The sequence below is a fragment of the Folsomia candida genome, unplaced genomic scaffold, assembly GCF_002217175.1.
Source record: "Folsomia candida strain VU population unplaced genomic scaffold, ASM221717v1 Fcan01_Sc032, whole genome shotgun sequence".
NCBI lineage: Eukaryota > Metazoa > Arthropoda > Collembola > Entomobryomorpha > Isotomidae > Folsomia > Folsomia candida.
The window spans coordinates 1,489,598-1,516,392 of record NW_019091224.1 but is presented as its reverse complement, the minus strand read 5'-3'; the positions used below and the strand labels follow the sequence as shown (position 1 = coordinate 1,516,392).

The 26,795-nt window shown below is 37.2% G+C and overlaps 2 protein-coding genes across 6 annotated transcripts; both read left to right on the top strand.

Annotated features, from left to right (window-relative positions):
* The first annotated feature begins 1,445 nt into the window (after positions 1-1,445).
* LOC110860432 (mannose-1-phosphate guanyltransferase beta) lies at positions 1,446-5,770 on the top strand. 2 transcript variants are annotated; one of them, XM_035860369.1, is made up of 8 exons: positions 1,446-1,584; positions 1,684-1,744; positions 1,858-2,085; positions 2,644-2,873; positions 3,334-3,681; positions 4,086-4,289; positions 4,752-4,909; positions 5,256-5,770. In XM_035860369.1, exons 3-8 carry the CDS (start codon positions 2,073-2,075, stop codon positions 5,410-5,412), a joined length of 1,110 nt encoding a protein of 369 aa, XP_035716262.1. In that variant the 5' UTR covers positions 1,446-1,584; positions 1,684-1,744; positions 1,858-2,072; the 3' UTR covers positions 5,413-5,770. The 2 variants fall into 2 exon arrangements, with proteins under 2 accessions (XP_035716262.1, XP_021965159.1); XM_022109467.2 differs by lacking the exon at positions 1,858-2,085.
* A 1,292-nt stretch (positions 5,771-7,062) lies between these two features.
* LOC110860431 (serine/threonine-protein kinase PAK 2) lies at positions 7,063-25,898 on the top strand. 4 transcript variants are annotated; one of them, XM_022109460.2, is made up of 11 exons: positions 7,063-7,214; positions 9,520-9,749; positions 10,016-10,087; positions 10,191-10,372; positions 11,028-11,170; positions 18,889-18,968; positions 19,516-19,718; positions 20,263-20,449; positions 20,750-20,875; positions 22,721-22,870; positions 24,891-25,898. In XM_022109460.2, exons 3-11 carry the CDS (start codon positions 10,070-10,072, stop codon positions 25,224-25,226), a joined length of 1,425 nt encoding a protein of 474 aa, XP_021965152.1. In that variant the 5' UTR covers positions 7,063-7,214; positions 9,520-9,749; positions 10,016-10,069; the 3' UTR covers positions 25,227-25,898. The 4 variants fall into 4 exon arrangements, with proteins under 4 accessions (XP_021965152.1, XP_021965154.1, XP_021965153.1 ...); XM_022109462.2 differs by lacking the exon at positions 7,063-7,214 and adding an exon at positions 8,822-9,051; XM_022109461.2 differs by lacking the exon at positions 7,063-7,214 and adding an exon at positions 8,822-9,184.
* The last annotated feature ends 897 nt before the right edge of the window (positions 25,899-26,795 follow it).

Sequence of the window (26,795 nt, the reverse complement as noted above, 5' to 3'; positions counted from 1 at the left end):
AGATTTCGTTTCTAAATTATGTAACAATGATCGAAGCAAAATTTCATCAAAATCGGTTCGGAAATGACTCAGATGGTCACTTTTTTGGGGTAGGATAAATTCATACTTACAACGCGATGACGCAAGCGGTTTCGCTCGGATTTTCACGAAACCACGATAATTATGTAACCTTTGATAAATAATTGAACACGTGCTTCAGAATTTTTCAAAATGCTGTTCCAATTTTGACCCGATTTCAATCCTCATTTTTACCCTGAAATTTTTCTCGTGAGGGTGAAAATGCTTACGAATTTTGTTACGAACTTTGTTCAAACTGAGCATTATGAAAAAAAATCCTGAAACACGTGTTCAATTATTTATCTAAGGCTGCATAATTATCGTGGTTTCGTCAAAATCGGAGCGAGACCGCTCACGTCATCACATTGTTGGAAGGAAATGGTGGGTAAAAGCCGCAGAAGTAGAAATTACTGGGGACGCTTAGGAGAAAGTTGAACAGAGATGGGTAAAAGCAGCATCTTCTTGGATGCGCTTCGCCACCGGGGCTCTTCGGAGAAAGTTGAGAGATTATGAGTGAAAGGAGTATATAGCGAATATGGGGGCGCTTTGCCACCGCGGCGCTTGGGAGAAAGTAGCTTGGAGAGAAATTGGCTGGACATTGTGGGTGAAAGCAAGAGTATGGCGATTATGGCATTGTTCTCCTTTTCCCCGTTTGTTGGCCGTTGGGATAAAATGATTACGACTTGTAGACAACACATTTTCCACTTTCTCCTCTCCAACCGCACTCCTGTGCACACACATTTTCTTCTTCTCCACCAAAAAATACTGTCAATTTTGTACCGAATTTTTAACCTTTTTGTTTCCAAGAGAATTTAAAAGTTATTATGTATATAATGTCAAATTAAGGTAGTTATTAATGTCATCCAATTGGCAATTATTAATTTTACGAAATTAAAACATGGCCATCCATAATTTAGGGACAAAAATTCCCTCAAAATTTTACGAAATCTCGCAAATTTAGTAAAATTTGACATGCATATGCCCAATTATTTTCTGCATGCATGAGTAGTAAATGTGGCAAATCCCTTAATTTTCTATTAAAAGTTTTGCGAAATCTGGCAAACTTCCCAAAATAAAATTTGGCATGAAGACGCCCCATACTTTTCTGCACGAGTTGCAAATTTACCAAAAAAAACGTATAATTCCCATCAGCAATTAAAATTTGACGTGCCTACGCCCAACATTTTTCTCCACGATACAGCGTCTCACACCATAGAGTAAATTTTTAATGGGGTCATTCACCCCGGACTTTTTTCTCGTCATAAATCCCCCTCATTCCCCAGAGGACCACACCCCCCAAATAATCCCCCTCCTTCCCCCCACACCGTATATGGACAGCCCTCGCCTCCCCGTCTCTGCGGGAAAAGGCTGCCTTTAAAAAATTCTCTCCTGACAGCTCAGCTCAGCCAACTCGTCATCACATTTTGTTAATTGTCGTCAATCCTCCTGCTGTCGTCGTCACCGTCGTCATCCCTCCCGTCCCACTTGATAAGAAGACAGATAAGTGAGTGACGAGCGAGCGAAAAGGTGAGTATCGATCGATAAGCTCTGCTGATGAGAAATAAGTGCAAACTATTTCTTCACTAAAAAAACCGGTGTGATTATTTTAATAAAACTCTTTCTTAGTTTCCAAGCCTCGTCGTCTCATCCCACTTGATAAGAAGACAGATAAGTGACTAGCGAACAGGTGAGTATCGATGGATTGATAAGCTCTGTTTATGAGAAATAACTCTAAACTAATAAATACAATTAAAAACCGGTGTGATTTCGGACTAATTTACTCTTTTGATTCTTTCTTAGTTTGCCAAATCGTGTGGGGGTCGGGTTTTATGTGAATTTTTGCACGTTTTTTTTCCCTCGTGTTGAATGAATTATTAATCTTCTTGCCTGTGTTTGTTATCTGGTTGAGGTTGCAAAATCCGCTTTTCGTCACGTCACTTTTACATTAAAATTGCGAGGAGAAGAAAATAGTTCCAAGTTTTTTTTACCACCCCGTTTGACATTCCAACTTCGAGATGAAGAGTTCCGGTAAGTTTTTGTAATTTGGTATGTAATGCATGGTAATTTGTTGATGTGTGTGTCATATGTATTAATTAATTAACTGGGGAGGAGAGGATTTAATTAATTAATGTAGAACTGGATGACACATCGTCAAAATCAGCACATTTTTAATCATTTCTTCTCCTCTGGGAACTTATTTTAAAATTCTGGACGACGAATTTGTCCTCAGTGAGTTGATTGATGGAATAGCGCTGAGTTTTTTAAGCCGGTTTCGATAAGTTACAATTTTTCTGAAGGTTTCTTAAACTTGAAATCTTCTCCGCCAAAAATTATCAAAATCTGGAGTGTATATTTTCAAAAAATTGAATTCTCCCTGCTCTACAAATTTGTCGGTCAGAATTTTAAAATATAAATTCGAAGAGCGGAGAAGAAATGATTAAAAACGTGTCAATTCTGACGATTTTGGTCATGAGCCTACATTACTACATGGCTCGTGTTGTTTTGTGTCGTGCACTATTAACTAATTAACTGGGATTATTATTAATTTAATTAAATCAATTAATTAATTAATAATTTCCATTTCAGAGTCGTCCAGCATCGGGAACATGAAGGCGTTAATTCTTGTGGGTGGGTACGGGACACGTCTCCGACCTTTGACCCTCTTCCGACCCAAGCCCCTCGTCGAATTTGCCAACAAACCGATCCTCGTCCATCAGCTGGACGCTTTGGTGGCGGCGGGCGTGACGCAGGTCGTCCTCGCCGTGTCCTACCGCGCCCAAGAGATGGAACAAGAACTCAGCTCGTACGCGGAAAAGGTCAGTCACCTCGACCACTCCCAGATTTTTGAGCAAATTAGTGTCAACCGATTACAAATTTAATTAGTATGAAATTTGCAAAAATTTGCAAAAGACACGATCTCACAAAGGGCACGTTTGGCGCAGATATTTGCATCCTAAGAGAAAAAATCGTACAGTAAATTTGCAAAGTGTACAGAATTTGTCAACCTCAAATTGAGGTCCTCAATCCACCTTTTCTCCTCTTCGGATGCAAATATCTCTGCGAAACGAGCCCATTTGGAGATCTCGTCTTTTGCAACCTTTCATACTAATTAAATTCCCCATCAATTAACACAATTTTGCTAAAAATCAGAGACCATACACTGGTCGACGTCCATTGTGAGAGGTCAAATTCCTGGGAAAAAATCGCCCAATTTTCTACCCACGTGGTCAAATTTTTATAAAAAAAGGTTCAAAAACCCCTATTTTTTCCACCTAGGTCGGAATCACTCTGATATTTTCGCACGAGACGGAACCCCTCGGGACCGCGGGACCTTTAGCGCTCGCCCGGGAGATCCTGTCCTCCAATCCGGAACCCTTTTTCGTACTGAATGCCGACATCACGTGCGAGTTTCCGTTCAAGGAGATGGTCCAGTTCCACAAGGGGCACGGGAAGGAGGGCACCATCGTCGTGACGAGGGTGGAGGAGCCGTCGAAATATGGCGTCGTCGTCTGCGCCGAGGACGGAATGATTCAACGCTTCGTCGAAAAACCACAAGAATTCGTGTCCAATAAGATCAATGCGGGGATGTATATTTTCAATCCCTCCATTTTGGACAGGATTGAGGTCAGTTTTTTTCTGAAAGTTTCCGAAAAGTGATGGAAACTTGCTTTTAATATTTCTGAAAAATATGTTTAGGAAAATAATGTATCTACTTTTCGTAGAAACAATAGCCAAAATATTTTGTAAAGTATGAAAAATGGTGGACATTTGATCTTTATTTTCTACAAAAACGATAAAATGTTTACGAAAAGATAGGAATTGTTTCACCAAATTTAGTGTTCAAAATCTTTCCCTTTTTTAGTAGAAATATTAACAAAATTTATATATTTTTGATAAAAGTTACACAAATATTTACGAAAAGTATTATGAATTTTAGTAATCTATTTAAATTATGGATCCACGACAGGCACAAAATTCAGAATCAAAATAAGTACGTATCAAATAATGACTGACCCTTGACCCCTTAGGTGAAGCCGACCTCGATCGAGAAGGAGATCTTCCCTGCGATGGCGGACTCTGGGAACTTGTACGCCTTCGAGCTGCAAGGCTACTGGATGGACATCGGCCAGCCCAAAGACTTCCTCGTCGGCATGTGCCTCCACCTCACCTCCCTCAAAGCAAAGGGCGCAAAACTCGCTACCGGCGACGGCATCGTCGGCAACGTCCTCGTCGTAAGCTCATCATCCCCCCCAGAAAAACATATTTATGGAAAAGTCATACTTTTCTACTAAAAATGGAGCTCTCTTTCAGCGTACGCTCTCAGATTTTGGCGAAATTAGTATCAATCGATTACAGATTTAAATAGTATGAAATTTGCGAAAGACGCGATCTCCCAATGGGCACGTTTGGCAGTGATATTTGCATCCCAAGAGGAGAAAACGCGCAGTAAAGTTTACAAAATTTTACACTTTCCAACTTTACTGAGCGTTTTCTCCTCTTCGGATGCAAATATCACTGCCAAACGTGCCCATTGGGAGATCGCGTGTTTCGCAAATTTCCTACTACTAATTAAATTGTACAGCGATCGGCACTAAATTCGCCAAAATTGGAGAGCGTACGCTGAGAGAGAGCTCCATTCTTAGTTCATCCTCATGAGTATGGAAAGTAATTATTGTGTACTTCTTAATGTGCAGGACCCTACCGCAAAGATCGGGCCGAACTGTCGGATCGGTCCGAACGTGACGATCGGACCAGACGTGATAATCGAGGAGGGCGTTTGCATCAAGAGATCAACAATTATGAAGGGGTCCAAAATCAAGTCACATTCTTGGCTCGATTCCTCCATCGTTGGGTAAGTTACATTTTAACCAATTACTGACAATTACATATTTGGCGTACAATAATCTTCCCAAATTCAGCAGAACAACCCAACTTGCCAAATTTTCCGAAATTTTTTATTCCCAAATTTACCCAACGTTTTTCTATTTCGCAAACACATCTTCTCCATAAAAAGTATAGAAAATTTCGTAGAAACTGAGTCAAAATAGGATAAAAAGATTGTTTTTTTAATCAACATTTTGCAAATCGCAAAATTTTGAACTTACTAAATTTCCAAATAAGATGTCGTCATTAGAATTTTTAACTATGAAATTCGCAAATTCGCAAAGAAACCGGAACTAATTCTGTCTACTTTTTAGTTGGAACTGCGTGATCGGGAAGTGGGTGCGGATGGAGAACGTGACGGTGTTGGGGGAGGACGTCATCGTGTCGGACGAGGTGTACATCAACGGCGGAAAAGTCCTCCCACACAAAGCCATCTCTGCCTCCGTCCCAGAACCACAAATCATCATGTGACCACACCCCCACCAAATTCTTCTCCAGCAAAGTATTCTCGTCTCTTCTTCCAAACAGAAATTCACTCCACGTATTTATTTACTACGTTTGACTTTACTCCTCTCTTCTGCCGGGTCAAAAATATATCGACACCGTTCACGTCAGCTTTCTTCGTAACCTTATAAACTTACCAAAAAACTTTTGACCAACTTCTAGGGTAATTTTTGTCTACGATTTTACTAAAAAAAGTTAGCTACAGATAAAACCCATGTTTTTCCCTGCAGATCTTAGAATTAGAAAACTTTACGGGGTTACGAAAGCTGACGTGAATTGGCTCAATAATTTAAAAAATGCACCAAAGAAAAAAAAATAAGAGAAGCAGCTTCCCAAACAAAATTCTATATTTTTATTGTAACAATGCTCCATTATTATGAATGAATGCAATACATACATACAAAAATCTACAAAGTTTACAAGTTCAAGTCATAATTATTAAGCATCTCCTCGACCGATACACATATTTACACGTGATTTATTTATTTATTTATGCAGATTCATAACAGAGGAATTTTCCGGATTGAAATTTCTCGAAATTTACTGTAATTTAATATTTCTGTTACGATTAAAAAAAAATATTTTCGCGATTTTTTTAAGATGACTAAAATTATGAGGCAGCAATTTTCTAAGAAGAATATCTCTCTTTGGGAAACGCATCTATTTTTTATGGAATTTTAAATATGATTCACATTTTTTGAGCTGAATCACATGAATATTTTTGCATACGGGTTTTCATGAAAATCCAATCCAGCCAATACATTTGTTTAGGCTGCTCTTATTATGTGCACAATTTCATGACGGCGGACGGAAATGCACCATTTTGTACTTTAAAGGACCCCGCATAAAGCATGCTATGCGATGGACTTGGGCGAATGGTTCAGGAATCTCATGGGACTAAGGGTCACCCCTGGAGGTCATGACCCCTGTAAGAAGTTGGCCTCACAAAATGGACCACATCCTTGGCGCAGGGTCTCCCCGCTGCACATGAGATGCACACTCATTTCGTTGGGGTGGGTTAAAAGTGTAATTAATTATGTGTGCATGGAGCAAGATGAGGGGAGTGAGGGAGGAGTCCCCATTAAATTAGCAGAGCGCGGATATATATTTAATTTCAACTTGACGTCCCACGGTCAAACTTTATCCGTAGGTAGTTCCCTAACTCGCATGATTCACAAAAATTTCAAAATATTTCCACATATTTCTACGTTTTCGAACATATAACTATGTTCCTTATTATTTAAAAAAATATATGCGTCTTTTACATGTTTTTTTCCAAAGTATGTAAATCTGTTACATACATATTTTCCAAAAATGCATACTATAGTTTCTAAATATTTCAACGATTTGATGTGACACGATTTTTTTTGCTTAAAGAAATTTGATTATAAAAAATCCACATTCAAAAATGTAAATTTTTGTGGTTCTTATTTTTATGTTCTTTTTTCGAAGATATGCATTTCGTGGACATATTACTTTTTCTGTGAATATTTACTACACATTTTTTCACCCATTTTTCCCAAATACATATCCGCCCTCTGGTCATAATAATCATTACGTTCTTTACGATTACACACGATGATGATGACGGAAAATGTGTCAGCCAGCACGGACTGACTGACAACACATTTTCCGCACAATGAAAACAATTACATATCCATTTACCGGCAACTGCATCTCTCAAAAACTATTTAATCTTGAGTGAACTACATAAATTTAGAAATTTGTTCCCTTTTTCGTCCACCGGAAATTATTCACACCGTTGTCGCGTAAGTATAAGTAAAAACCCTGAAAATAATAATTTATTGTGGTTCGGTTTCTTTATGGTTGCAACCAGTTGCAAGAAATAACGGGGAGAAAGTGGTTTCTTGTAGGGGAACCATCGCTGTAACAGCACGTGGCTAGTGACGCATATTTCTTGCACTTTCTCCCAGTTTCTTGCACCACGCATTTCTTGCTTTCCAGTGCAAGAAATGTAGCAAAACCACAAGAAACGAAACACTGGGTTGTTCTGTATAAAAACGGCAACAACGAGAGGGTATGGGTTGGTTACAATAAGGTTTGCCATACATAGAGGATACCTATTTATGTATACCTCCGTTAGTTAATTGTAATTAGCAAAAAGTAAAACTATTTACTCAAGCGGCACAAGTTCACTATTTACATAAAGATAGGTACAAGAGTCGCATATGTACATATCCTGCCCGATACATAAATCAGCATCATACAGAAATAGTTAATGTACACAGATCGGTTATGTATGTATTTAGTTACCAAAATCGCTGAAATATTTAGAAAAAAAGCCAAAATATTTATGAAAAAATCAGAATAGGGAATAAGAATTTTCCCAAAAAGTTTTAATTTTAATATAATTCTCTAGATTTTTGTGATCTTGGAGGGAAACAATAGTCTCACATCGTTGAAATACTGATAAAATATATGTATTTTTGCAAAACATGAGTAAAAGATTTACGTATTTTTGAAATATTCATAAGTCTGAAAACCTAGAAATATGTGTCAATATGTAAAAATATTTTGGGATATTTTGTGTCATCTATATATTAGAGAATGTTTGACCGTCGGTCGAAAGCAAACGAAAAAATCGAAAATAAATACATATCCGTCCTCTGCTAATGTGGTAACTGACTTGAGTGGTGGTACTGAATGATTATTATTCTACTTATTTTATTTATCCACAACTATTATTCACTCAATTGACTGAAAAATCGGGTGATGATGATAAGACCAGCACAATAACTTATTATCAGAGGACGGATACCCATCCATCCATTCATTCGAAACTTTTCTAATATTAATACTAATCTAACCAACGGAAAAATTTCAATATTTTTTTGACACATTGTCACATATTTCTAGAGTTTCAGACCTATAAAAATTTCCCCTAATATTTCAAAAATACGTAATCTTTTTAACATATTTTTTTTCAAATTATATATATTTATAAAATACATATTCTGTAAATATTTCAACGATGTTAGAGACGAAATTCGAAGAAATTGTACCAAATAGCGTTATAAATATTCAAAAACGCAAATATTCTGCGATTTTTCGTAAATACTCAAAATCGAAAATTTTCCGAAAATTCTTATTTTTCGTAAATACTCTGGCATTCTTTTCGTATAAATATAAAATATGTACATACATTTCAACGATTTTTCGTCTAATAAAAATATATATCGTCGAAAAATCTTATTTTTCCCCTAAATATTTCCTAAATACATATCCGCCCTGCGCCCCTTATCTTATTTGTGAGTACATATGTGTACGATGCGTGGTTTGGTTTGCATATGTAAGTTAGTGAGATAAGCCTGGAATGCATGACCAACCAATCCAACACCACTTTAGTATACTTTGATTACACTCATTTACATATTTATGTATCACACGTACATTACAATAAATGCACATTAATTACTTCATCGTATCCATATTTCCTTCCACTTATCGCTACACCCGACATTAATTGACCATAATTAATTCCTCCAGCCAACTATTAACTGCTGGTGTAAAAAGTTCAGTGCAAAAAAAGTGGAGGAAAAAAGTGTCACAATATTTTTTTGACGTCAAGAAATCCACTAAAATTGAGTAATTAACCGATTTTTACACCATTTTTTTGACATTACAAGATTCACAAATTAGCAGTAAAAACACGTAAACGAGTTTTAAATAAGTTTCCATTTTCTTAACGTCTCGAGAACAATTCTGCACTGGGAATTAAGTAATAACCGATTTTAACCCGATTTTTTAAGAAGTACCAATTCTTTTTTTTTACTTTACAAGATTCGCTAATTTAAATTTGTGAGTAATAGAAATTAAGTAAATAAGTAATCGATTTTTACCCCATTTTTAATAAGTTTTCATTTTTTGACGTTACGAAATTCACTACTTATTCTGTAGTAATGAAATATATGTAATTAACCGATTTAATTTTAAATTAATTACATTTTTACCTTACAAAATTTATTAATTATTCTGAATTTAGGAATAAAAAATAAAATTTAGCATAATTAACCCATTTTTACCCCATTTTAAACAAGTTTCCGTACTTTTTAGGGCTTTTCGTGGGTGCGGTGGACTTGGATGGATTTTTCATACCCGGATGTGAAATTATAAAAATTTCTCCGACCCACAATACCTTTTGTGTTTTACTGTTTGTAAATAAATCCTGAGTGAATTAGCATAAAATACAGAATGAGATACAGAATGAGGCTGTCATTGTCCTGAGTTCGTTGGATGACGCGTAAATAAGGATAAACTCACATTACGCAACTCTATTTTTTAAGGTGAGGCTCTAAAAATTTCCAAAAAAACATTCTTCAAAAGAAAAACCCTCAAAGTTTTCCGTACAAAAAAAATCCACCACATTTTTGTCCACCGATTTTTGTACAAAAAAGTTCCCCAGAATTTTGTACAATTTTTTTTGCACTTAATCAAATAATTTTTTTTACTTATTTACATACTTATATATTTTATTTTGCTAAAAAACACTTGATTTACTCCCATCATAATTCATTTTGGGGCAAAATTTTCTACCAAATTTTCTTTTTAGCCACAAAGTCCAAATTTTTGTCAGTGTACAAAAAAATTCACACAATTTGGATAAATGCAGAATACAAATGAGGTACCGAACATATCTAATTTTGTGTTTCTCTTTTGTACAAAAGTCGTCAGTTTTCAGGCTAAAACTGGGTCAGAAATCTTAATAAATTTCTTGTTTTTTTTAGAAATCGAAAATGTCTCTGTTGAAGAAGATGAAGGAGGCGTTTGGTCGTCGTTCTGGGGAGGAGATCAACATCGGGGCGCCCACGAACGTCAAGCAGAACGTCCACGTCGAGGTCGACTCCAAAACGGGAGAGTACATCGGACTCCCGGAACCATGGATGCGCCTCCTCAACAAAGAACTCGGGTAGGTTACGGGTAACTCGTCGAATCCACTGTCGTCGAACGGACTACTCGTCGAAATCAACTTGTCGAATGGAGAACTCGTCGAATTAAAAAACATTGTTTTCAACCGCTTCTTCTTACGACGAGTTGCCCTTCAGACGAGTCGTGGTCGACGAGTTCTCCTTTCGACGAAAACGTTTTCGACGAGCTGCGCTAGACCCAATAAATCTGAGGTCGACAATTTGACGGAGCCAAGGGTGACGTTTTTTTTGGCGGCGCGACGAGGCGTCGCAATATTGAGCGAATATGTAATCAGATTTATAGGAGGAGGTGCCAATCGTGCCGATTTTTTGGCAGCGTCGGCACCAATTTTGGCAATTTTTGGGGGCACGTGACAATATTGCACGAATATTTAATCAGATTTATCAGCGGCTGCGCCAATTTAGGTGATTTTTTAGCATCATTCGCGTCAATCTTGGTGATTTTTGGGCACAGTCGGCGTCAATTTTACCAATTTTTGACAAGGCGTCAGAATCTTTAATGAATACGTAATCAAATTTATCGGCCGTGGCTATGCACACGTAATATTTTACTGGGGTCGACCTCGGACATACATAAATTTGCCAATTTATCTATTCCCTTATTTGCCAATTTATATTTTTTGTCCATTTTTGCAGTGCGGACGACGTGAAGAAGAACCCGATCGTGGCGGTGCAGGCGTTGAAGGCGTTTCACTACATCCAGCAGCAGCAGCACTTCAAGGCCCCGATGACCAAGGACCAGATCGAGGCCGAGTCCAACGCCATCCAACATGCACTAGGTTCGTACATATAAATTTCCGGCGAAATTCCACTTTCTGGGCAAAGTTTCCGAGAGATCCGAGGGGTTATCTATTCCATTTATGATAAGTTGTCGCATAATAATGGTTCAAGTCCAAAATGTAAATTTATTTCGGTCCTTATTTGTTAAATAATTGCTCAGGTATCGAGTTAAGAATTAAGGGCCACGCCTCGTAAAAATTCTTCCCAACCAAAATTTCCTGCAAAGTTTCCGAGAAAAGTTTCTTAGTAATCTCTCTCCTCGTATTTATAGATTAATTGTATAAAAAAGTTAATGATGGGGTGTTACATATGTAAATGTTTATGATGGTGAATGCAGGTGCACATATGTAAATATAGCCTTGTATTGCATAATTCCACAGGTATTGAATTAAAAAAGGACCACGTGTCCCAAAATTGGGCAGATTTAGCTCATTCATTCCTTTCCAAAGTTTCTGAGCAAAGTTTTCTGGACATCTCTGGATATGCAAATGTGGTGGTGAAGGGCTGATAGTATTGCATAATTGCACAGGTATCGAATTAAAAAGGACCACACCACGTGTCCCAAAATTTGGGCGGATTTAGCGCATTCATAAGTTTCTGAGCAACGTTTTCTCCTGGGGGAGGACCCTCTCTTTCTCTTTCTCTCTGTATTTATAGCCATATTTGCAAGTCTATTCTCGTTATAGGATGATAATAATGATGGGGTGTTGGATATGCAAATGAAAGGCGAGGTATGGCCTGAAGGAGGAGGGAGCGAAAGTCGAGATTTCTCAAGGTTATCCAATTCCCATCTGCATACGGAGGAAAGAGAGAGATCTGGGATAATAATAGAACTGACTTTCTCTTGAGGAGAAAGCATTCCCGTCGGCTCTCGATCCGCTCCACAGGTAGCTCGTCATATTTACCTATGTACGTACCTTCCCCCAGCCAGACCGCCTGCACCCGACACCAAAAGACGCACTCTTAAAAATCACCCATTCATTTCTCCGTATTAAACTTCGTACCGCTTGGTTTGGCAAATACTTCTATTATACCTGTTCAAAAAAATTGTTTTCATTCAAAAGTCAGTCATCCTCATTTCTGGATTTTCATTCAAATTCAGTCATTTTCGTCCAAATTCATTTCATTTCACTTCATCTGACTTCATTTCTTACTTCGCCCCATGTATTAAACATAGGGTGAAAAATGAAATGAGAAATCTTTCATTCACAGTCATTCATCTCAAATGACTGAATCTTTCACTCATTTTCACTCAAATCACAGGAAAATCATTTTCATTCACTCTCACTCACCATCATAATCGCTCGAATGAATGAAAGTGAACAGGTATGACTTCAATTATACAGGATTATAAAACTCTGCTACGGAACTGGCACAATTTTATTACCGAGCTATGTACATATGTATTACTACAGGGTAGTATTACTCAATACCACTCTGGTAGAGTCATACATACATATATCAATACCCCTTGGTGTTAAATTAATACTGGATTTCTAAGGGTGTAGGTCTACCTCTACATCTCTCTCTATCTCTCTTCTTCTGGTGTAGTTCGCAGAAAGCCTGTCATCCATTTGAGGGGGGGGGGGGGGCGTAAGGGTCAAGGGATCCTATCCTTCCTATGCAAATTATAAAATGGCGTATATCCATCAAAATCCTTTATGCACGGCCCCTTAAATCTGGAGGAGACAGGTAGACACAAAAATCACCCTGGTTCATAGATATTCCTCTCGTCCTCCCCATTATTAAAGAGCACGCTCGCCAGCCCCACTTTTTTTAAACGGTAGAGCGATCATCATCCTCATATTTCGCATTGCCAATTAATTTCGCACACTTTCTCGATACAGTAATCCATCCAGACGTGGTGGTGAAGGTATATACTAAAAGTGGTAAAAAAATCCAGTATTTTCAGCTTATTCGAGCATTTCGTCAACAATTTTCATGCAAAGTACGACACAAAATATGCACAAGTTTTCTAAAAACAAGTTTTCTCTGATATTATAAACTAATTCTTTAAAAAAAACTTAGGTGAGGCTTGCTTAAAAGGGGGAAACAAGAGGTTATCATCGTGTAGTAAAATAATATGCTACATCAATGTTCATCTCATGATTTATAATTTAAGGTGAATACAACAACAAATTATATGCGTTTCGGACCATTTGCCTCGCCGTGGGCCTGATTAATTGTTCCATACAAATACATGTATGTATATATATAGTATGTGCACCATATTGATGGTTGTACCTAAATATACATAAGTTGCAATCTTCGTTACTATTCGATTCTGCTTATACTTGATGGCCTACATGAATATATTTCAAAGATAGGTCGAAGTTTTTAAAATTTAGTGTTCTGAAATATAATATTTCATATTGCAAACTAACTCAAACCTCGTACATTACATCATCAATAGATTATGGATAACGAAATTATCTAACTAAATCCTATATCGTTTCATATGAATTATTACTGCATATGTGTATCAAATGCACTGAGCGTTAATAAATTTTCAAGTTATTCTAACTATTTGAATCATAAAATGGCCCACGGCGAGGCAAATGGTCCGAAACGCATATAATTTGTTGTTGTATTCACCTTAAATTATAAATCATGAGATGAACATTGATGTAGCATATTATTTTACTACACGATGATAACCTCTTGTTTCCCCCTTTTAAGCAAGCCTCACCTAAGTTTTTTTTAAAGAATTAGTTTATTTTTTGTTTTTAAGTCTCTTTAAGTTGCCATCAATAATAGATACCAAATTAAATCCTCATTAGCCTGGATGCGTTGCATAATCTGCAATTAATTTTCCAATTGGTGTAGATGCGTGGAACACCAAATTAAATTCCCCTGTCACCCGTGGATTAATAGGCAAGAAATGCATCAACATCATACATATATGTATTTTGTACATGCACACACTTAGAAATCTGGTATAATTGAATTCTCAGTGGTACCTATTGCTTGCAATACGATGACTCCAACGGTCTAGCTCCGATTTTGACGAAAACACGATAATTATGTATCCTTAGATAAATGATTAAACACGTGTTTCAGGATTTTTCGTAATGCTCAATTTAAACAAAGTTATAATGGAAAACGTGAAAGAGAATTTGCATTTTCACATTGAAATTTTTCTCACATGGGAGAAAACGAAACATGATTACGTCAGAGCATTAGTTATGAGTACCATTTTTGTAGTCATTTCTGAATACCGTTTGGTACTTTTTAGCCCGAACTAGGGCTTATGTAATTGTCATGTCCGTCTGTCTGTCTATCCGTCTGTCTTTCGATAGCTCGCGAACGAGTTGACCGATTGACTTGAAATTTTTACCACATGTGTATTGGACAAAGTTAGGAAACGAGTTCGAAGATGGGCCAAATCGGTCAAGTGGTTGACCGGTGGGTGTCATCGGAGTGGGTGGGGTTTGATGCACCAAAATTTCAGAATGGTCGTATAAAGCTGAAATTTGGTACAGAGGTTGCTAATGGCTCCAAATGAAATAATATGAAGTGAAATTGGAAAATTATTCAACCTGAGGTGGCCGAGGGGGTGACCCATACCGATTTTTCAAAATCGTCCAATCGAGCTGAAATTTGGTATAGAGGCTGCTAATGGCCCCTAATGGAATATGAAGTAAAATTGGTAAAATTTTCACATGCCGGGACCAGTTGGGGTGACCCATACCGATTTTCATAACTTGTCGCAAAAAGTTGAAATTCGGAACAGTGATACTTAATGGCTTCTCATGAAATTATATGAAGTCAAAGATGAACAAAAAGTAACCAGAGGGGCACTAAGGGTGCCCATACCGATTTCTAAGAGTTTATATATTCAGCTAAAATTTAGTGAGGAGTCAAAAAATAACTTAGATTAGAATTTAGGACGGTTGAATTTCGAAATTTTTATACGAACAGCTTCCACTGCTCGTGGTATTTGGTGCCAAGCAATACTACCAAGTTACGCTAGTTAATGCAAGAATTAGTGAAAAATAGTACAACATTCTGACAAACATGAGTTTACTAATCAACCCTGGTTCGGGCTAAGCAAAGCTGTACTGATAGGTTATTCAATACTGGATTTCTAAAAGTTCATACATGTACATACATATTTACATGTTTAGATATTTGCATATGTAAGTGCAGAGCTTACATGTTTCTATTGTGCTGGTTGCTAATAGAAATGAGTATTTGTTAAGTAATGAAGAAACATTACAAGTAACGTAACTGGCTGCAGATGCTACCAAGAAAACTTTTTCATTTCTTCTCCGATTTCGCTCGGGTTTGTTTTAAATGACGGGTTATAGATTTTCGCACATTAAAACATGGACGAGTCACAACCTTTGCATGGGAAAAGTGAATTTGCCAGTCGTTTGAAAGTTTAAAATCGATTTAAAATGGGTTAAAATAAGATTGTCAAGTCTCTAGACCTGACGGGCATCATCTACCCAGCAAGGTCTGCACGATTGCCTTTTACACCATTTTGATACGATTAGCCGTTTTGCCACAATCTTGAGTGGAATTTTGGGAGGGGGGGTCTGTTCGCATACTAAGGCTTCGCCGTAACCATGCACTTTTTCATGTGTTCATGGTTACTATGCCTCACCTAAGAAAAACAATATAACAATTCACGCAGTCCTTGGTAACATTGTAAAATTTTACAAAATTTCCGAGGAAAATTAGCTCCCGAATTGTTCTAAACTTCCTCCGTCTCTTTATTTTGCCCCACTTTGCAAGAATTCTCGCCTAATGAGATGCACCCCCAGAAATCCACCCTATTGCAAAAACAGTGCAAACTAAGCTGTAAATTTTTGCAAATATTCTTTTTGCCAGCCCTCCCATCTCTTTAAAAGTCAAGGTCACCCCCAGATTTTTGAGGGGTTGGGAGATTTTGAAGAAATTATTGATTTTGGTGAGGAATCACATGAGCAGACGGAGATGAAAGGACGGCAGAAGAGTCGAATTTCTTCTCCCTTTTACATATCCATCCAGCCAACCATCCATCCAGACCACCAGGCCCCGCGGAAAATCCTCGTGGGGACATATGTAACTTGAAAGTTAAAAATGATAAGTTTTCATGAAAATTGTAGAAAATTTTGGAAAAGCAAAATCCAGCCGATTCTTACAAAATGAATTGCACATTTGAATCAATTATCTTAAAACATTATAAAAAAATTAAACTTACTCACGTCAACTTTGCCATATCTTGCAAATTGAACGAATAAGCAACATAATTTGTGACATTTGCCAAATTTCGCAAAAAGTGTGCTGGATTTTTTGTTCGCAAATTTAGTCAGCAATTCGGCATGCTCTTATTACGCAAACTCATTCTATTTAAGCAAATCCATGGAAACAATGTAGTAAAATAGGGGTTTTATTTAACAGATTGGCGAGATTAGCGAAGTCATATTTTCCACAAATTTTTTGAGCTTTTTAAGTTTCCTAAATGAGTTGCGATGCGGAATAAGACGTTGTCGTGAATACGGTCTTTATTATTTTTCAAGCATTTTTAAGAAGTTTCCAAACATTTTCAGGAAATTTTCAAAGTTTCGAAGAATTTTCAACCATTTTTATGGTCCGTTTTCCCGCAGTAAATCGAACCCACCCTTCAGTCCGACCCTACCACGTGGACGAACACGTGGCATCTCCTCCCTACAAAATTTCCGTGGGGACATTGTCCCCACACTTCCGCGGTCACTGTCCCCACCACCAGGACGACTTTCACTTCCGGTCTAATCAAGGAATCCATATCCCTCTACGAAATTCTCCAACCATTTTCAAAGGCTGTTTGTTTTCCCCACTCGCTTAATTGGACCAGTCCATCGAATCGGAGTCAACAGAGCGCGAAATTTTAATTGGGCTGCGTCAAATCAAAGATTTCGCAAGCATGGCGCTCACATTTTGCAACTTTTCAACTTCTCCAGAAACTCGAAAGCAAAGATCTTGATTTATTTGGATAATGAGCTCCGCTGAGCTGGACGGAAATCAAGGGGAGAGAGGATTTAGTCCAGGGAAGCAATGGCCGCGGAGGAAGTGTGGGGACATCGGGGGACAATGTCCTCCCCACGGGTATTCGATGTCCCATCATCTTATATTTAAACCCGTCCCTCCCCTTTCCTACAATTTTAGCGTCCCCCGATGTCCCCACCGCTTCCGCGGCCACTGAGGATGCATACTTAAAGGGAGAATTCCATTGGCCGTGGAAGCGTGCGGACAATGTTGTCCACATCGGTAGTTTAATGTCCGCATCTTACACCACAATGTCCCCCTCTGTCCCCACATCTTCCGCGGCCCCTGCATGAAAGCAGGATTGATCAGAGAGGTGATCATTTCCTAAGTCGTCTCGTGTCGCTAATTGAATTCCGAGAGATTCCTGATGAATCTCCAAGAGAGAGACCGGATTGCCAATATTTTCGCATTAAGCACGTTTTCATATTTGCAAAGTTGGGTGATTTTCTTCCTCCTTTAATATGCGAAGGGGGATTTGACTAATAGCTTTCAAATTTACGGTTGATAACTAGCAGAGCGCGGTTATGTATTTACTTACGCTAAACTTTTTCATTTCATGCCGAACATATAAATTTCAATTCTTTTTTTTACATATCGTCAAATGTTTGTAAGTTTTCAGTAATATAAATATTTCAAAATATTTCCCATATTTTTTTTCAAAAATACCTACATCTTTCACATATTTTGTCAAAATGTATGCACATTTAAAAAAAAAATATTTCAACAAGGTGAGCGACAATTTTGAAGTCGACCACAAAAAATCTAGGACAAATTATACTCAAAAATGCAAATTTTTTGCAAAAATCCTTGTTTATTTTAGTTTTGCATTTTTTATTAAAAATTAATACAATTTTTCATAAATACATATCCACCCTCTGGTATTACTAACTACGTGACAGAGATTTACACAATTTGTCTTCCCAAATTCCTATCCAATGACAAGTTTACGCTTAATTGTCAATATTTTGGAAAAATATGTATACATACAAACAAAATCCGTGCTTCGAAAATCTGCAAACATCTTGAGCCCGATTGGAATTAATTCCTTCAAAGGAACGGAAATTAAGATGCCGTGGTTTCGCAATACGGAGAGAGATCATCCTCCCCTTAATTAAGACCTTGCTCCATCGTCTCTCAAAAGTTGGGCCGGAATTTATTTCTCCTCATCTCAGAAACATAAATCAAACATCGTAAAATGATTTCTATTGAAAACTTTGGTAGTAAATATTTCCTAAAATTCGACACACTTTGAATTTCAGGCAATTTCTGGTTACCAATTCCAGCCCAAAATTATCCTCAGCGATATATATTTTTACTGAAAATTTGCAAAATTGAGTCAAAATTGAGTCAAATTGAAAACTTGTTACAAAAAATGGGGAACGAATTTGACTTTTTACAAGTATGAAAAAAGTCGCATTTATCTGTAAAATCGTGAAATTTATGGCATTTTAGAAATCTGCAGTTCTAGAGATTGAATTATAATATAATAGTTTATTGAGTCACATTAAAATGTCATAAATTACAAAAATTGCAATGGCCAAACCCCGCACAAGCAGGAAATACTTGGACCATGTTCCGTATTTCATATCAATAATTATAATTGGGGTGGGGTAGTTTGAGATTAGAAACCTGTCCCACATCAAATGTGGAATCTTGCATTGTAAAAAAATACTAAAACCTAATACTTTTTTTGCATTTTCTTAAGATGATAAAACCATTCCGGACACGATTCCTCCTCTTCCTCCGAAAACCACGGAGCATATTAAACACGGAGCAAATCAACAGGTACGCAAATTCACATCTCTTTTTCTCTCTCTCTCGCTCAAATTTGTCTCATATTTATTTTACCACTAGAAAATTAACAGATTTTTGCTAATTTTTTTTCATAAAACAGAAAAACCAGTGGTTTACTATTTTTACCTTAATTTTTTCCATGTTTTACACTAAAATGCACAAAATTCTGTTATTTTTCTAAACAAAATGAAGAATTTGACTGAAAAAGCTCTGATTTCCTTTTAAATTCCCGAAAAATCTTAATTTCAAATTTTTTCGTACTCACGAGTACAAAAGAAATCCGTCATTTTTCTTTCAAATCCTGAAACAAAATTTGCACATGCTTTGTCACCAATCATTTTTCAATCCTAATTGTTAAAAAAATCCTAATATGAAATTTTTATATTCATGAGTGAAAAAAAGAGTTAAAATTGAAATTTCCAAGTAAAATTTCAAATTCTGCCTTAAAACCTTTAAAATCCTGCAAAAAATCCATATTTTTGCACAAATTCCTTGCAAATTTTACCCTTTTATGAAACTAATTTGCAATCTCTTTCAGCCAATCCCAGTTTCCGAACGTGCCGGGGAACCCAAGACGAAGGAACAAGTGAAAGTGGACACTACGACGACGGTCCTCCGCAAACGGGAAAACGAACCCGGCTCCCGACTCTCCGATGAAGCTGTCATGTTCGAAATGAGAAAAATTTGCAATCCAGCCAACCCTCGGGAACGGTTCAAAAAAAGCAAAGAAGTCGGATCGGGGTAAATTTATAGATAAAATCCAGACTAAATATTTTGCACAAATGGCCAACCTTCGCATAAATATTTCGCAAATTCAGTATAACTGCGAAATTTGCTAGATTTCACTAAACTTTTGCTCAGAAACCATGATTTTTTTCCAAATTTACCAGGCAAATGTGCATGTTTTTTCGCGAACGCATCCTCCCAGAGAAATTTCAGAAACTTATAGAAATGAAGTTAAAATACGTGATGTTTCTACAAATAGATTTACCAAATTTGAGAGATCATATTTTGCGAAATCATATTTTAAGAAATTTCCTAACCCCTTCACAACCCAAATTATTATACCTTTTGCGATTTTGCTAAATCAGTTGCGATACAAAACAAGACGTTGTTGTGAGTCCGCCCATCATAGAAAAATACGTATTTTTAGTAGATTTTCGAGATTTGCGAATCCACCCCTCACAACAAAAAAGTTATTTGAGTTTCGCAATTTACCCAAATAATTTTCTATGCCAAATTTTTTCGCGTGCACCCCAATAAAACAAAACTATTTGCACTTTAGCGCTTCTGGGACGGTGTACACGGCGCTGGACGAGTTGACGGGAGACCGCGTGGCGATCAAGGAGATCGACCTGTCCCGCCAGCCGAAGAAGGAGCTCATCCTCAACGAGATCAAGGTCATGAAGGATTTCAACCACAGAAACCTCGTCAACTTCCTCGACTCCTACGTCGTCGATGACCACTTATGGGTGAGCTTTTACCCCACAAAATACCCCATTTTGACCTCACAAGGTTTGCATTTCAAGAAAAGAAGACATTAAAATGGTCCAACAAAAATTCCAAAGATTTAATTTCTTCACGAAACACGGCCATCATTAGAAATTATCCATGTGGTTTCTTATTCATGTACTTAGATTTTTTTACCCATTTTTTTAGTATCTTTTTTGCAAATCTGACTTCAAAATACTATTTTTCCTTCAAGTATAGACGTCAAAAAGGTCACGTTTTGGTTTTATTTTACCGTGTTTTTATTTTTCAAAAATTTTCAGGTGATAATGGAGCTTTTGCACGGGGGTCCGTTGACGGACGTGGTGACGGAGACGATCATGAAGGAGGAGCAGATCGCCGCCGTCTGCAAAGAAATCCTCCAAGCCATCGACTTCCTCCACTCAAAAGTAACGCCACTACATTTCTAATTTCCATTTCATTTCTATGTATCTTAAAGGTGAAAGTTGGTCAAAAAGGGTCGACTCATGTATAAAAATGGTCAGAATTTTGGGCCTAATCCGAATCTGAAAATACTCTTAATCTAAAACATATACATACATATTAAACAGAGTTGTTACCAAGGTGGACGCACCCTTCTTATGAGAAAATCCCCCCCCGTGATATTTGCCCCAAATTTTGATATGTTGTACACCTCGAGGTGCTTATCAAAAAATGTATTGGTCCCTAAGCCCTAAGTGACCTGGTTTGATCGGAAACCGAGGTCAAAGGTCAGTGCACTTTTTCCCTCGAAACCCCACAAACCGTATATTTTTGGAAAGCTACGGACCTCACGAGTCCGAATATACACCATAATATGGTCAAAGGTCAACCCTTGACCTTTGGAGGTCAGCTATTTGGGCAAGGTGACCGTTTATGGACCTTACGGACGCTGCACTCCGGTCAGCCGAGTGCATGGCAACAAGCTTAGTCGACTCTATGGCTGTTGTGTGTGCAACTGTGTTGCAACAGCAACACACATTTGCAACTTTTTGCTTGATCTCGAAAGGTCAAGACTTGACCTTTGACCCTATTATGGTGTTTATTCGGACTCGTGAGGTCCGTAGCTTTCCAAAAATATACGGTTTGTGGGGTTTCGAGGGAAAAAGTGCACTGACCTTTGACCTCGGTTTCCGATCAAACCAGGTCACTTAGGGCTTAGGGACCAATACATTTTTTGATAAGCACCTCGAGGTGTACAACATATCAAAATTTGGGGCAAATATCACGGGGGGGGATTTTCTCATAAGAAGGGTGCGTCCTCCTTTGCGCCATAATCACATACTTATTTCACAAAAATCGCATAAAATCAAATCCCAATATTATTTTCCAAACTGCTGAACTGGCTGAAATAAGTGATGTGATTCTTTTAATTTTGACCTTAATTTTTTCCTGATCTTTACATCAATTTCAAATTTGACCACGTGGATTTCCAATTTTATCCACGTGCCTTTCAAAAGTCTGTCCCGTGCTTTACGCACGCTCCATATTTATCTCTCTACCTACTTGTAAACTTTTCCTAATAAATGTTGCCAAATCCAGGAACGACATAACTTTTTAGTCTTGATTTAAATAAAAATAGAGTAAATAGTTGTACAAAATCCGATGCGAAATAGAAATCCTGCAAAAAACTCGACTTGCTAAATTCAATTTCCAAAGTTATCTAATATTTACGTGTATAGAAATCTTTTAACAAGACGTCGATTGCATAACAGATTTAAATAATGATACAAATTACGTAACGATGATGATGTCGCGTAAAAAGTTATGCAATTTCTCGCCTGAAAAGAAACTTATTTTCACAACGTGCAAAAACTTTGTACAATTTTTTAGCAATTTAAGGAATTTGTTCTATTTTTAAAAAGAACCTTTCGTATTCTTAAATTTCTCAACTTTTTTAAAGTGAATAATTCACACAGTTTTCATGCCTTTATTAATACTTTTCAATTTAAAAAAAATTAAATTCCCCCATTTTTTCCAAAGAATAATCCACATATTTTTTAACTCGCTAAAAAATTGGTACAATTTCACTCTCTCTGTTGTTTCCAATTTTTCGAAATTTATCTACATTTGTATTTTATTTATTTTTTTGCTAAATTTTCCAATTTTATTTATTGCAAGGAATAATCCATACATTTTTTCTATACTAGCAAAAAAGTAGTAAAATTTGTATCTATGTTTCGGAATTTTCCGGAATTTGTTGTATTTACCCATATTTTTCGTTAATATTTAACAAAAATTCCATTTTTTCTCAGGGAATAATTCACCGTGACATAAAATCGGACAATGTCCTCCTTGGTCTGGACGGTTCGGTGAAAGTGACGGATTTCGGATTCTGTGCCTCCGTCCAGGGCGACGAAAAGCGGTCAACCATGGTCGGAACGCCGTACTGGATGGCCCCCGAGGTAACCAATCTAATTTATTTCCCCAGTGGTAATAACATCCCCCACCTCCAACAACATTTCTTCCCCCACTAAAATGATGACGCAATTCACACATTCACTGTAAAATCCGTTAATTCCGCAAACCTAAAAAATCTTACAAAACTTTTCCCATATTTTCAGAAAAATTACCTTTCACATTTTCGTAAAGGGTGTCTCATTAATTTGTAAAAGTTGTAAAATTATGGTACAAAACGTGTCCATTTTACAAAATTACCAATGACTACTTAAATTGCCTCCATACTCGTGTTAATTTTCCGCAGTATTAAAAAATTGATAGTGTACGTTATCGTACGTTTTTGCATGTCTTGTACGTTACATTTTGGAACATTTTTGTCCGTTTTTTCAAAATTCTAGAGCACTCCTTATACAAATAAATTTCCCCTGAGAAAATGATACCTCATCCCGTACCAAAAAATTATAAAATTCCCCACCTCCAAAAACCATGCCCCCATTTGCGCCACATGTTAAAAAAAATCTTTCCGTATTTTTTTCCTCGTCACGTTATTTCTGGAACACGCCTTATATCGAAATTCTCCCCATAACTATTTTTCAGCATCGATTAAAGGAATTAATTTCGCTCGACTGACTTAATTCTTCTTCTTCTCCTCCTCTTGCTGAGTGTGCATATGTTTTGAGTGAAATGTGGGTTTGCTGACGTCCGTCCGAATTTGGGAGCGGTGTGAATTGGGCCGGGGGACTTTGTCGTGATGCGATTTCCCCGAGAGCGCTAAGACTTTGAGGGGAAAGTCCTGTTCACATCGGATCACATTTCACCCATCCGCTCAAAAACCATGATTTATTTCGCATCCATGTACACCAGCAGATTCTCTCCCCTCCAGAGAGAGGAACCAGAGCTGGGCTAAATACTTAGAAAAAATGTTTGCCCTATTTTTACCCCGGTTCTTCCCAGGGTTTGCATTTCCGGAGGTGTTATGCGCAAATAAAGGTCAAAATCTACATCGAGAAGACAAAAAAATTAGCATTTTTAACTTTATCGCTATCAAAATACTGCATTTTTAAGAATTTGTGAAAAAACGAATTTTTACGAGTCCATTTCTTCACAAAATGTGTATTTTTTTCATACGAATGCACATTCTCGTTTTTTGTATAAATTTAATAACCTGCACAAATTCAGAGTCTAAAGAAATTACACAAGTTCAGAAGAAATTCCCTTTTGAGACCCACTTTATTTTAAGAAAATTGTGAAACTAAGGTAAATTTTATATCGATGAAAAGTCAATTTCTTCGGAAAACCCGGATTTTTGCTGCCTTTCCCACGTGGATTTACGACTTTTTGTGGGTGTAACAGCCCCGGAAATCCAAACCCTGGGAAGAAAAGACTCTAAACAGGATACATTTTCACAAAGTATTTAGCCCATCTCTGGAGGATCCTTCGCAGTCGAGTGCCTTTGCCTGTCGTTGGGGTGAAATAAACCCAAGCTCCGAATTCTCCTTAAATCTCGTACAAAACAATTATTGTCGGCAAAATGTGGGACACTAATTGAACAGAAGGGATGATTTTAACCACTCAAAAGACAGATTTTTAGCACCTTTTTGGGGGTTGAAGTTTGGGAAAATGCGTTGCATTTTTATTTTAAAAATACGTCAGATTTTCTTAATCGATTTTCTTAATCAGATTTTCATCGTTTTTTGATAGATTTGCTTCGGATTTTTGTAGAAATTTTGCATGCATTTAAAACCAAATGTTTTTAAGTGAACTTTATAAAAATTACAGATTTTACGCTTTACCAAATTTTGTAAAAGCCTGAGAATTTTTTGTAGTACAAAATGCATTTCCAAATAATTTTTGCAACTATTTTTTTTTACAATTTTTCACCATTTGATTTTTCTACCTAGTTGTACCAACTGTCTTTTCCACAATTAATTTTTGCAGTTAAATTTTGCATTTTTTTGTAACTAATTTGTACATTAAATTTTTAAGTTTTCAAAAATTTATTTTTTGCAAATTTTTTATTTGCAGGTCGTAACTCGTAAACAATACGGCGCCAAAGTGGACGTCTGGTCGTTGGGCATCATGGCGATCGAGATGATTGACGGGGAGCCGCCTTACTTACAGGAGACCCCGCTTCGCGCCCTTTACCTAATCGCGACTACGGGGCGACCCGAGATCCCGTCCTTGTCCAAACTTACCCCCGACTTCCAAGACTTTCTCGACAAATGTCTCCAGGTCAATGTGGACACGCGCTGGGCAGCTGGAGACCTGCTGCGCCATCCGTTCCTCCACAAGTGCGCGCCACTCGCCACGCTCGCGCCCCTTATTAAAGAGGCGCAGAAAATTCTGAGAAAGGAAATTTAAAAAATAAAACAGCGGGAAAATTATTTCACTACTTAATTTGCATGATTTATTTAAGTTATTTTTAAAAAATCAGTATTTATCAGCATCACTGAATTTTGGGGGGGGGGGCATTTTTAGTTGGTTACGCGTTACGGACGAAGTAAAATTTAAAAATTAAAATACCGGGAAATTATTTCCTTTACTTAATCTTCCCGATTTATTTGATTTGTAATTATTTATCGTAAAAATCAGTATTTATCAGCATCACTGAATTAATTTTTTTGGGGGGTGGGGGCATTTTTAGTTCGTAACGCGTTACGGATGAGAGGAAATAAAACAGCGGGAAAATTATTTTCAAATTTTTTCCACGACTTAATTTTCAAATTTGTAATTATGTAGTTATGTTTTACAAAAATCAGTATTTATCAACATCACTGGATTTTTTGGGGGTATTTTAATTTCATGATATGTAACCCGTTACGGACTATTATTCCATGTTATTACTTTTAACATTGAGGGATAAGCCGATGTAATGTGTCACGTGATTTAAGAATGAATAAAATAAATTTAATGCATAATTTTAATTCACAATAAGCTACTATTTGCTCAAAAATTGTAATAATCTTGTACTTCCTACATATGTATCTGGAAATTGTGGAAATTTAATAAAAAGACGTATTTATTTCACGTGTTTCCTGGTTTTTGAAGTTTTTTTATTTACAAATAGAAAATTTGGAAATTTTCACAGAAACCCATTTTCTCAGGAACATATCTCCCAAGTAATTCTCAAGAAACCCATACATTCGTCATGTCGCTTTATTACGTAAAAGCATTCTCTTCCTCCAAACTAGTCTCCACCTTAGTGCACAATTTCTGAGAAAAGGTGCTCAAGAAGAGAAAGTGGAACTCGGTATCAAAGTTGTACCAGATCAGATTTCAAGATTAGTATAATCCGGTATAATTTTAACACGGAGAAATTAATAGCTGCCTCAGTAAACCAGATTTCTCTCAAATTCTCAAAAAACCCACACCTCCCTTCCACATACGTTTTAAGCCTCCTTTTCCTCCCGACTCGTGTCCACCTTTCTCCAAAATTTCTGGGGAAAGCTACTCACCTTTTCACTTTCTCCAGGTTTAGTTCATACACTACGCGCATACATTTCATAATCCCACATATTTCTCCCAACTTTCGAAAAATGTATACACAAATTTGAAAATTTCCACCCATTTTCTCTAGAAATATATCGCCCCCCTCATCATTTCCCAAAATTCTCAAGAAACCCATATCCCCATCTACGTCTCCTCTTCCTCCCGACTCGTTTCCACCTTTCTCCAACCTTTCTAGTGAAAGCAACTCACCTTTTCCAGGAGAGAAAGTGGTCTCCACTTTCTCCAGGTTTCTCTCTCCCCATCGCCTCCTCTTGTCCTCGTCTCGTCCTCGCCTCGCCTGCCTCTCCTCTTCTGCCCCAAAATCCCAGTCTCGCCCCAAAATCTCCCCAGTACGACGTGTACCTTCCTACCGGCCAGACCTTTCTCTCTCCACTTTCTCTCACTTTCTCTTCATCATTTCAAAAAAATCAATCCACTTTT

Coding starts and splice junctions, on each gene's coding strand:
- LOC110860432 (XM_035860369.1), top strand. Junction 2,874..3,333: donor TCAGCTCGTACGCGGAAAAG/GTCAGTCACCTC, acceptor TTTTCCACCTAG/GTCGGAATCACTCTGATATT. Junction 4,290..4,751: donor TCGTCGGCAACGTCCTCGTC/GTAAGCTCATCA, acceptor CTTAATGTGCAG/GACCCTACCGCAAAGATCGG.
- LOC110860431 (XM_022109460.2), top strand. Junction 10,373..11,027: donor CTCCTCAACAAAGAACTCGG/GTAGGTTACGGG, acceptor CCATTTTTGCAG/TGCGGACGACGTGAAGAAGA. Junction 19,719..20,262: donor AGCAAAGAAGTCGGATCGGG/GTAAATTTATAG, acceptor TTTGCACTTTAG/CGCTTCTGGGACGGTGTACA.